Here is a 12,224-nt window from a genome sequence, read left to right as displayed (position 1 = left end):
ATGTTAGGGGGCCTGGCAGCCAGTGTGGCTAAATCCACCCCACCCTCAGAGACTAATGTAGCTTCAGTGTGACACCTGATTTGCTCTGGGCACACTGTTGATCCCACTTGGAGACTAGCCATTCCAGTGTTAGCTGGAGTGGAGTTAGAAGTGGTACTTTTCTTGGGACAGGCCTTGTATCCAGTTTGGTGTCCAGGCTGATTACAGCTACGACACCAGGCCTTTTTGGGATCAAAGTTTTTACCCTTGTACCCAAAATTGGATTGTGAATAGGCTCTGGGCCCACCCTCCTGTGCAGGTTTTTGTGGGCCTGTAGAAGACTCTTTACTATTTTTATTTTTGGATGTCTCAACACTCTTCCCCTGGGGAGGCTTTGTGACCCCTTTCTTTTGGTCACCCCCTGTGGAAGTCTTGGTCACCCTAGTCTTGACCCAATGGTCCGCCTTCTTTCCCAATTCTTTGGGAGAAATTGGTCCTAGGTCTACCAGACGCTGATGCAGTTTATCATTTGAACAATTACTTAATAGGTGTTCTTTCACAAATAAATTGTACAGCCCATCATAATCATTTACACCACTGCCTTGAATCCAACCATCCAGTGTTTTCACTGAGTAGTCCACACAATCAATCCAGGTCTGGCTCGAGGTTTTTTGAGCCCCCCTGAACCTAATTCTATACTCCTCAGTGGAGAATCCAAAGCCCTCAATCAGGGTACCCTTCATGAGGTCATAAGATTCTGCATCTTTTCCAGAGAGTGTGAGGAGTCTATCCCTACACTTTCCAGTGAACATTTCCCAAAGGAGAGCACCCCAGTGAGATCTGTTTACTTTTCTGGTTGCACAAGCCCTCTCAAAAGCTGGGAACCATTTGGTGAGGTCATCACCATCTTCATATTTAGTTACAATCCCTTTAGGGATTTTCAACATGTCAGGAGAATCTCTGACCCTATTTATGTTGCTGCCACCATGGATGGGACCAAAACCCATGTCTTGTCTTTCCCTTTCTATGGCTAGGAGCTGTCTCTCTAAAGCCAATCTTTTGGCCATCCTGGCTAGCAGGAGGTCATCTTCACTGAGGCTATCCTCAGTGATTGCAGAGGTGTTGGACCCTCGTGTGAGGGAAGCAGCATCTCTGACTATCACAGTTGGAGTCAGGGCTTGAGGGTCCCTGATCTCCCTAATTAGGACTGGAAGGGGGGAATTCTCCTCCAAGTCACTATCTTCTTCCTCTGGGAGGTCATCCTCGGAGGGGTTGGCTTTTTCAAACTCTGCCAGAAGCTCCTGGAGCTGTTGTTTGGAGGGTCTTAAGCCAACTGGGATTTTCTTTATTTTGCAGAGACACCTTAGCTCCCTCATCTTAAGATGGAGGTAAGGTGTGAGGTCGAGTTCCATCACATTCTCTTCTGCACCAGACATTATGTTTCTAAAAGTTGGAATACTTTTTAAGAATCTAAAACTATCTCTAGAACTTAATTCAAACTTTCACAAACTTTTAAACTCTAAAAGAAATGCTAACAGGGACTAACACAAGGCCCTAGCAGGACTTTTCAAAATTTTGAAAAATAGCTCAAATTGCAAAAATCAGTTTCTAATGACAATTTTTGGAATTTGTCGTGTGATCAGGTATTGGCTGAGTAGTCCAGCAAATGCAAAGTCTTGCACCCCACCGCTGATCAACCAATGTAGGAAGTTGGCTCTGTATGCACTATTTCAAAGTAAGGAATAGTATGCACAGAGTCCAAGGGTTCCCCTTAGAGGTAAGATAGTGGCAAAAAGAGATAATATTAATGCTCTATTTTGTGGTAGTGTGGTCGAGCAGTAGGCTTATCAAAGGAGTAGTGTTAAGCATTTGTTGTACACACACAAGCAATAAATGAGGAACACACACTCAGAGACAATTCCAGGCCAATAGGTTTTTGTATAGAAAAATATATTTTCTTAGTTTATTTTAAGAACCACAGGTTCAAGATTTACATGTAATACTTTAAATGAAAGGTATTGCAGGTAGGTACTTTAGGAACTTTGAATAATCAAAATAGCATACACAGTTTTCAAATAAATCACATATAGTTATTTTAAAACTAGACAGTGCAATTTTCAACAGTTCCTGGGGGGAGTAAGAGTTAGTTAGTTTTTGCAGGTAAGTAAACCACCTACGGGGTTCAAGTTTGGGTCCAAGATAGCCCACCGTTGGGGGTTCAGAGCAACCCCAAAGTTACCACACCAGCAGCTCAGGGCCAGTCAGGTGCAGAGGTCAAAGTGGTGCCCAAAACGCATAGGCTTCAATGGCGAAGGGGGTGCCCCGGTTCCAGTCTGCCAGCAGGTAAGTACCCGCGTCTTTGGAGGGCAGACCAGGGGGGTTTTGTAGGGCACCGGGGGGGACACAAGTCAGCACAGAAAGTACACCCTCAGCAGCACGGGGGCGGCCGGGTGTAGTGTGTAAACAAGCGTCGGGTTAGCAATAGAAATCAATGGCAGACCAAGGGGTCTCTTCAGCGATGCAGGCAAAGGGGGGGGGCTCCTCGGGGTAGCCACCACCTGGGCAAGGGAGAGGGCCTCCTGGGGGTCACTCCTGCACTGGAGTTTGGATCCTTCAGGTCCTGGGGGCTGCGGGTGCAAAGTCTTTTCCAGGCGTCGGGATCTGAGGAACAGGCAGTTGCGGTCAGGGGGAGCCTCGGGATTCCCTCTGCAGGCGTCGCTGTGGGGGCTAAGGGAGGCAACTCTGGCTACTCACGGGCTCGCAGTCGCCGGGGAGTCCTCCCTGAAGTGTTTGTTCTCCACAAGTCGAGCCGGGGGCGTCGGGTGCAGAGTAGCAAGTCTCACGCTTCCGGCGGGAAACGCAGGTTGTTTAAAGTTGCTCCTTTGTAACAAAGTTGCAGTCTTGGGTGAACAGAGCCGCTGTCCTCAGGAGTTCTTGGTCCTTCTAGAGCAGGGCAGTCCTCTGAGGATTCAGAGGTCGCTGGTCCCTGGGGAAATCGTCGCTGGAGCAGTGTCTTTAGAAGGGGGGAGACAGGCCGGTAGAGCTGGGGCCAATGCAGTTGGTGTCTCCGTCTTCTCTGCAGGGTTTTTCAGCTTAGCAGTCCTCTCCTTCTTAGGTTGCAGGAATCTGAGTTCCTAGGTTCTGGGGAGCCCCTAAATACAGAATTTAGGGGTGTGTTTAGGTCTGGGAGGGCAGTAAGGGGAGGGGTCACATTCCTATCCCTATTGGGGGAATCCTCCATCTGCAAGATGGAGGATTTCTAAAAGTCAGAGTCACCTCAGCTCAGGTTGCCTTAGGGGCTGTCCTGACTGGCCAGTGACTCCTCCTTGTTTTTCTCATTATCTCCTCCGGCCTTGCCGCCAAAAGTGGGGCCGTGGCCAGAGGGGGCGGGCAACTCCACTAGCTGGAATGCCCTGGGGTGCTGTAACAAAGGGGGTTAGCCTTTGAGGCTCACCACCAGGTGTTACAGTTCCTGCAAGGGGGAGGTGATAAGCATCTCCACCCAGTACAGGCTTTGTTACTAGCCACAGAGTGACAAAGGCACTCTCTCCATGTGGCCAGCAACATGTCTCGAGTGTGGCAGGCTGCTAAAACCAGTCAGCCTACACAGGTAGTCGGTTTAGGTTTCAGGGGGCACCTCTAAGGTGCCCTCTGGGGTGTATGTTACAATAAAATGTACACTGGCATCAGTGTGCATTTATTGTGCTGAGAAGTTTGATACCAAACTTCCCAGTTTTCAGTGTAGCCATTATGGTGCTGTGGAGTTCGTGCATGACAGACTCCCAGACCATATACTCTTATGGCTACCCTGCACTTACAATGTCTAAGGTTTTGCTTAGACACTGTAGGGGCACAGTGCTCATGCACTGGTGCCCTCACCTATGGTATAGTGCACCCTGCCTTAGGGCTGTAAGGCCTGCTAGAGTGGTGACTTATCTATACTGCATAGGCAGTGTGAGGTTGGCATGGCACCCTGAGGGGAGTGCCATGTCGATTTACTCGTTTTGTCCTCACCAGTACACACAAGCTGGCAAGCAGTGTGTCTGTGCTGAGTGAGGGGCCCCCAGGGTGGCATAAGATATGCTGCAGCCCTTAGAGACCTTCCCTGGCATCAGGGCCCTTGGTACCAGGTTTACCAGTTACAAGGGACTTACCTGGATGCCAGGGTGTGCCAGTTGTGGAAACAAAAGTACAGGTTAGGGAAAGAACACTGGTGCTGGGGCCTGGTTAGCAGGCCTCAGCACACTTTCAAATCAAAACTTAGCATCAGCAAAGGCAAAAAGTCAGGGGGTAACCATGCCAAGGAGGCATTTCCTTACATATATATATAGAATGTCAGTAAAGTCAAAACTTGAAGTAAACCCAACATAAGAACATAAAGCGAGCTTAGATATCCTTTTGCAATCACACAATAATCCAATGTGGAATAGAAAGAGATAGCATTTATTTCATAAACTTTTTCACATTCATTAAATGGCAATCCAGCTTTTTGCTATAGCCAACGCTTTTTGTTCATAAGGACTCCTTAAGGGCTCATATGTTCACTGTAAATTGGGTTTAACCGGAAACGTGCATCGCCACCAATCATCCATTTCTGAGTTAATAGTCATGCACACTCCTGTGTTACAAAGCGCAGTCTTCACATTTCGTATTGTCGACATTCGCAGTGTGATTGCAAAAGGACTTCCAAGCTCTCTTATATACTCTTACGTTGGCTTTACTTTAAGTTCGGACTTTACTGACATACTATATATTGAGTGCTGAGTCATATTCTCAAGTCATGGAGTTTACTTTCTAGTAGTCTTGTTTTTATTTCTTCTACACCACTCTGGATGACCTAATTTGTATTATCATTTTTCCACTCTTATTAACTAACACAGACACACAACACTCTCTCCCCATCCCCGTCGGCATGTTGCTGTGCATGTACATACATACTGGGGTGAGTTATGTGTCCCAAGAATTGCCTGTGTCGCTGTTACAGTTACCAGGCAGAGCTCCACGTTGCTCAAAAGATTTCCTAGTGTGACCCTGGCACTCACTGTGGTGGCCCGAGGTATTAGTGATGGGCTGTTCAGAAAGTCCTTGGGCACAGGAGGCAAACAGGTTACTCAAAGGGGGCCTCTGGGTGAGTGCTGGAAGCGGATTCAAGTAAGTGTTGCGGGGCTTGGGGACCCAAAATTAACCTAATTTTCACATCCTGTGCTTCCTGCAAAAATGTTTGATTGTATATATGTGCATATTGGTATTTCTAATGCTGCTCTTCTTTCCTCACAGGCCCTCCCGAGCTTTTTGAGTTCTGGCTGTCTCAGTGGAGCTTGGAGGACATGAAAGGCGAGATATCAGACCTGCTTGTCAACAGCCCATCTATCCGTGCACTGTACACTAAGATGGTGAGAGACTGGTTCCCAACTGTGCTAGGGTATTATTGAAGAAGAGGGTCATAAGGCTCTCAAGGAGATCAGGCCATAATATGAGTATCATTTTCATAAAATGCTGCTAGCTGTGCCATCTTTGACAGGGCTTGTCTGCTCTTTTTGTATATCCGCTATCTTCCAATGACTAGCACACTGCAGTGTGACACGAAACAGACAGAAAACCATGTGTTCGATGGCATGTGTGGATGTAAATACACATGCTTTGCATAAGTCTGCTATCCAGTGTTGGGTCCAGAGTGTTGCAAGTTGTTTGTGTTCGAAGAATCTTTTCGAGTCACAAGTAAGAGTGACTCTTCTTCTCAGTGATACTGCGCATGGGCATAGAGTCCTTTGTTATATTGTTTCTCTCACCGCCGTCAGGTTTGGACATGTGTTCCTCTCGCTACGGTATGTCCTCAAATCGGTCTGTTCCGAATTGTTCTCTTCCATTTCTTTTTCAGTGACGGTACTGTAATTCAACTGAGTTTTCTACATATTTCGCGGTCGGTCTGAATTTCCCGTACCAGGAGCCGGCTTACCTCCCTGTGGAACATCCGTGCCCTTCTCGGGCCTAATCTTCCACGTGGAGTGGGACTATGCAGGGCAAATGGAACATAATCCATTTCGCTTTTGCCCTTGATGCCACTCAGAATTCCCCTCACACCGACCAACATATGGTGTATAATATATAACAACAAACAAACCTGCGACTCCTGCCGTTCCTCTCAAACCAAGAAGGTGCTCCAGGACCGAAGAGTTTGTAGGTTGGAGATGGCATCCAAAACACCAGACAACACTCCGATATCTTCGGGGAAGAACATGCACAGGAGGAGCCAGAACAGGCCTTCTCCATCGAAGATATGAAGTCAGACGTCCAATCCGACATTGAGAGAAGCCAGTCACCTCCACGCAACCTGTGAGTATAACAGCCCCCACTCCTATACAAAGACTTTAAAGACGCCCCAGAAGCAGGTTGCCGGGCTGCCTTCAGGCTCTGGTCGGAACTGAAAATCACCTTTGGATGCCTTGCCCTCTGACTCGGCACTAAAAATAGCCAAGATGTCTTTGGCAGCAACCTTTGGCTTGGCAACATCCCAGGCAACCTCGGGCAGATCCATCGACCTGAGTGCTTTGGCACAGAGCAAAAAAAACCTCTGCAACCACTTCCAAGCCGACAGCTTCGACTCGACACAAGACTTCGGCTCCAAAAAGTTCAGGACATAAGACTGCCTCCAGAGACCCTAGTCATTCCTCTGAAGCAGCTTCACTGGTGGAGCCTATCTTAGAAATAATGGATGCTTGTCAGTGCCAATCCCATATTCAGAAAGGAACAGGCAGAATAACTGTTTGCCTCCCCTTGTTCCAACCAAAGGAAGCTCACCTTTGAAGAGGCCTTGGACACTGTTCCTCCTCCTAAAAAGGTCTCTAAGGACAAGGCTCTAGTTCAACTTCAGCCTTCTCCACCACACTCGCCAGTGCTTCCTTCTACTCTTCCATCAACTCCCCAATCTCCTATGCCACAGTTTTCACCACAGGGTTCACCACCATCTAAAGGAGATGATTTGGGTGACATGGGATTCATATGATCCAGATCCTATCCTGCAAAATGACCCTTACTTGTATCTATCACGGCCATCACCACCTGAAGACACAACATCCTATCAGCAGGTCATAGCAGGGGCAGCCGCATACCACAATGTCTAGCTGTGCAGTTACCCTATTTTTTTATTTTTTTGCTTTAATCTTTTTACCTTCTTTTTCAAAGAGAGAATACAAATAATTTTGAGCACGTCAGTTATTATATGTGGGTTAGAGTAACAACATTTGGGGTGTATAATTTCTGCGTTCCTTTGTCTTCCAGCTATTTTGGTTGGTGGTAACTCCAGTCTCTGTTAGCAGTTAGGATATACATTTAGAGCTAAGGTGATGTTATAGAAGATTGCGATATATCATACGCCACCAGTTTACAGGCCGCAAATCAGCATGAGATAGATAATAAGTCATTGCATCTTTTTGTTAGGTGGCTGCCGCACATTGCACAGAAAAAGAGTTAAGTTTCAGCATAAATTTCATCGACAACAACAATACAGCACCAGAACAAGCACTTTGGCTAGAGATTGCCCCCGGTCACCCATTCCACCCCTCTCCTTCCATAGACCATTATGTCTATGCTTGGTCATTCGGTCGAGGCACACCGGAGTGCCACCGCAAGGCCCCATGGCGATTTGTCCTGTCCATACTTCACCCCCCCCCCTTTCCAGAAGGGGGAAATGTCCGGCTCACCACCCAATCGGGGGCGCTAGCAATCCACCCCTTCCAGCCAGCCCAGCACCCCTCCGCCAACGCAGCCACCGCATGTGCCCAATCGGCATCAATCATTACTCCTGTTCCTGGAGTTCCTGCAACATCGCGTCCCAGTTAGAGGCCAACGGAAATGTCCGCAGTCCGGGGTGATCTTCCCTCCGCAGCGCCACCGCTTCCGCTTCTGCCCATATTGCAAACGACCTCCTTCATGCTTCTATCGAAGGGGGCTCTGCAGACTTCCATCTCTTGGTGATGAGCTGCATAGCCGTCAAGAGTCCCAGATCTAGAAAACTGTTGACACTTTATGCTATTTAGCACTTGGGAAGAGGCCCAAGATGCATGCCTCCCGTGAGGTCAGCTGCGGGCACGTCGTGCACTCCAACAGTTGCGCCAACATTGCATGCCAATGAGTACCTAGTGAGGGACAGGACCATATCATGTGTAGCAGATCGGCTACCATTAACGCGCATCGAGGGCATGCTGCATCTGTGCGATGAAAGTATTGATTAATCTTCGCTGGCATAAGGTACACCCCAAGTAGGATATGAAATTGGATCAGCGAAAGTGTGCATTGTGTTGCACATTAACGTGGCTCTTCAAGGCAGCTTCCCATTCATTGCCCGCACAGGGCCCATCCAGATCACCCTCCCAGCCAGTCAGCAGCAAGTCACAGGCGTGTGGCGTGTACCGTGTGTGTTCAGAGCTCGTCTGTGAACCATCGTACCAAATGGCTGTCATGTCCCGTAACATGCAGGTACTGTATCAGAAGGTGCAATGGTGGTTCATCAGAGATGTTACCACCCCCCCCAATGCCGAGACAGCAGCGCTAGCAGGGAATTATATAATAGGAACTGTCCGGCGAGAGTTTTTCTCCGCCAGTGTGCAAATGGGGTAAGCATTCCCTCGGTATGTAGATCCCCCAACATGTGCAAGGCTGCAGCATGCCAAGGCTCCAGCTCTGCTGAAATCATGCATTGTGTTCCGCCCAGTAGGGCCAGTGCCGGTGCGAAAGGAGTAACTGCTTGGGTGAGCCGCAGACTCCAGCAGTAACAGTGATGAGCCACATCCACCATGAGCAAGTTTGGTGCTTTAGTCTGTGTAGCCGGGAGGAACAGATGCAACATCTCTGAGAGCGACCAGGGCTATGTCCCAGCTGCTGTGTCTGACAGCTGAAGCCCAGAAAGCCATTTGGCCACCCACTGCAGCTGGGAGGCCAAGTAGTAGTGCTCTATGTTTGGTACCGCTAGTCCCCCTTTTTCCAGCGGCGAGTATAATTTAGTTAGTGCCACCCTACAGCAGCTTTTGCTCCAAATGAATTCCCTAATTCTGGACTCCAGCTCTCTGAAAAGTTTAGTCGGGACGTACAACGGTAGGTTGGAGAAATAGTAAAGCATACGGGGGAGGATCACCATTTACAGGAGCGCTATCTGCCCTATCACATAGAGTGGCAGCATCTGCCAGAAAGTTATTTGGGCACAAATAGATGACACTGCTCGCTTGAGGTTTTCATCCGTATGTCATCTGTCATGTGATAGATATTAATGCCCAAGTATTCGTCCTGGGCTGCCAGGGGATGAGTACTCCTGATAGAGCGAGACCCGGATCTGTCCGATTAGGACTGAAAGGTAAAAGGCACAATTTCACCCAATTGACACATAACCCTGACATCATGGCAGATCACTGCAGTATATCTGCAACTTCCTACAGAATATTGTAGATGTCCCTGAAATACAGGAGGAGATCATCTGTGTACAGGGACACAGTATGTCTACCATCCCCTAATGGGATATTCCAGGTTGTTCCTAATGGGATGAGTTCTACCGCCAGGGGCTCTATCGCCAGCGAGAACAGCAGTGAGGAAATGGGACAACCCTGCCAAGTCTCCCTGCCTCAGTTTGAACCCTGAACTGCGGACGGGTGTACATTAGCTTTACCAGTCTTAAAAAGCCTGGTCCAAAACCCAACGGTCGCAGCACCGCAAACCGGAAGGGCCATTGCAGGGAGTCGAAGGCCTTCTCCAAGTCCAGCACCAGGCAGCCCGCATTAGGCCAGTCCTGCACTGAGTACCTCATTACCTGTGACAGGCGTCTATTATTCAGGGAAGTGCTACGCGCCGGCACAAAGCCGCTCTCGTCAGTGTGGATCAGGTGAGGTACCATTGGCGTCAGTCGCATTACTAACAGTTTAGCCAGGATTTTATAGTCCGTATTAACCATCGCTGAGGGCCTGTATAATCCCATCTCTATTGGGTTTCTGCCTGGTTTAGGGAGACAGATCAACAGTGCTTCCTGTTGGGATGATGTCACTGATGCCTCTGACAAGGCCTCTTCAAAGAGCCGCAGCAGGTGAGCTGCAGTCATATAAGAGAATGCCTTGTAAAACTTCGGCGGTAGACCAGTGGGACCCGGGGGTTTTGCCAGTAGCCAACACAGTTATGCTATCCTACACCTCTGCTAAGATTAACAGTTCATCTAATTCTACCGATTGCTCTTCTGTGAGGAAGGGCAGCATAAGTAAGGAGAAAAACTCTATAAAGTTTGCAAGTCCCGCCAGCACCATCGACTGGTATAGTGTGGCATAGTAACGTGTCAGCTCGTCATGTATCTCTCCTTGTGTACAATGTGTCACCCGTCACCGAACGTAGCTCTAGAATATGGGTGCACTCCTGCTCTTGTCGAATCAACAAGGCCAATATCCTGCCCGATCTGTCAGCCACAGCGTGCGTGAGTGCTGAGTGAGCTGCATAATTAAGAGAGTGCAACGTCTCAAGCAGAGTCAAGTGTTCTGTCCTCTTATTTGTTAGCGTTCGCGTCCCCAGAGAGTCCTGGATGGTGTTTTATTTCGTATTGCAACAGTGTTTTCTCCACTCTGGTTAGGTCACGCTCAGCGTACTTACGCATGTTCCCCTGTGTACCCTGGCTGTGCCCTCGTATGTAGACCTTGAATGCATCTCATTCAATGAGACCGGAGGCAGTACCAGCATTATGATCAAAGTACTCTGCAATGGCTGTGCCAAGCGATGCCCTAAAGGGTGCATCTTCTAGCATTTCCAGCCGCAGTCTCCAGGTAGGAATAGCAGGGACGAATGTGTCCTATCCCTTTTGTAGGATTTGGGGATTGTGGTTGGAGTGTGTGCAGCCAAAGTTGTCCGTCTATAACATCGCGGAGCACAGGTTGTCTGAACAAAGTATTCTATCAAGTCATACATGTAGCTGGTGCGGGGCTGAGAAAAACAAACTCTTGCCGCAGCATTGTGGTGTCGCCATAGGTATATCAGTTTCCAGTGTTGGAGCAAATCACGCAGTGAGCGTGCAGCAGCCACCGCAGGCAGCGGTGGCAAGGACCGGTCAGGGTCTAGGACGGTGTTAAAAATCACCTCCTTCAAGCCATGGGAGGCAGCTCCAGTGGGAGAGGACTCCAGACAGTCTGTGTAGAAAAGAGGGCTAGTCTGTATTAGGTGCATAAACAGACCCCAGCAGTAGCGCACACACCTCCAGGCGTCACCGCCCAAACACAAACCAGCCCTCTGTGTCCGCTTCCCATTCCTCAATCACAAACGGGTTGCCAGGCCTAATCCAAACAAGGGCTTCTCTGGCATATGAGGAGAAATGAGTCGCAAATAGTTGTCCTGACCATCGCCGCTGCAGTCTGGTGCACTCCAACCGCGTGAGGTGCATCTCCTGTAGTAGCGCTCTGTGTATTTTATGCCTCTTAAGGTATGAATAGATGGAGTACCCGCGCGCCAGCGTGTGTTTGCCTTTCAGGTTCCACGTGAGAACGTTAGTGGGAGCCATAGTTGAGTGAACGGAAAAAAGTCTCTGAGTCCACTACTTCTCAAAGCAGCGAGCACTGCAGGATGTTCCAGCAAGCTTGGGAGGGGGGGGAGGGGTACAGGAGGGGTCCAGACAAAAGCCAACAACCAATGAACGCAGCAGAGAACAAACAGCTGCAGTATTAACACAATAAATACTATTCAAGCATAGGGACAACAGGTATCTGCTCAAACCATCTAACTTGCCTATTCAGCTTAACTAGCGCAGGAAAAGAAGGTACCCGCAAGTGAAGGGGTAAGAGGGGATTTTCACTTCATCAAGTATGCTCAGCGGCAATACCCCTGGCACGTCTCGTGCAGACAGAGGCCAGGCAGTTGCATGGCGCAACTGCTCCGCAGGCTGTTCCCCCATCCCCCGACAAAAATGGGGGAAGAGGGTAAATGAAGACCCTGCAGGGCAGTGTATTAAGTCAGGGGGCGGGTCTAACCCAGGGATGCAGCGCAGCCGCAAGCGCGCAGCACAACCCAAGTCATCCACTCTACAATGCAAGAACAGTGTCCGAGAAATCAGAGCACAGCATCATTACAAGTCTAAATCATGTCATCAGCCGTCTGAGGCGTAACAGTAGGTAAGGTCATGGACTCAGTGTCTAAGAGGTTTCTGCCAAAAGAGTCACTGTCTGCATCAGAATCATTGAGTTATTTTTCAGTATCTGAGATAGTTATCGTCTCCCTGATAGTCACAACAGTCT

At 48.8% G+C, this 12,224-nt stretch overlaps 1 protein-coding gene across 2 annotated transcripts in view; it reads left to right on the top strand.

Annotated features, from left to right (window-relative positions):
- The window catches only part of BSDC1 (BSD domain containing 1), a 148,801-nt gene that overhangs the window by 32,912 nt on the left and 103,665 nt on the right, over positions 1 to 12,224 (top strand). For both annotated transcript variants that reach the window (XM_069223374.1, XM_069223373.1), the window contains exon 6: positions 5,257 to 5,372. In XM_069223374.1, the coding sequence (XP_069079475.1) occupies positions 5,257 to 5,372 (116 nt within the window). The remainder of the gene's footprint in view (positions 1 to 5,256; positions 5,373 to 12,224) is intronic.

The sequence above is a fragment of the Pleurodeles waltl genome, chromosome 3_1 (assembly GCF_031143425.1).
Source record: "Pleurodeles waltl isolate 20211129_DDA chromosome 3_1, aPleWal1.hap1.20221129, whole genome shotgun sequence".
Taxonomy (NCBI): Eukaryota; Metazoa; Chordata; class Amphibia; order Caudata; family Salamandridae; genus Pleurodeles; species Pleurodeles waltl.
Note: the sequence above shows the minus strand (reverse complement) of the source record. Positions and strands in the feature narration are given on the sequence as shown.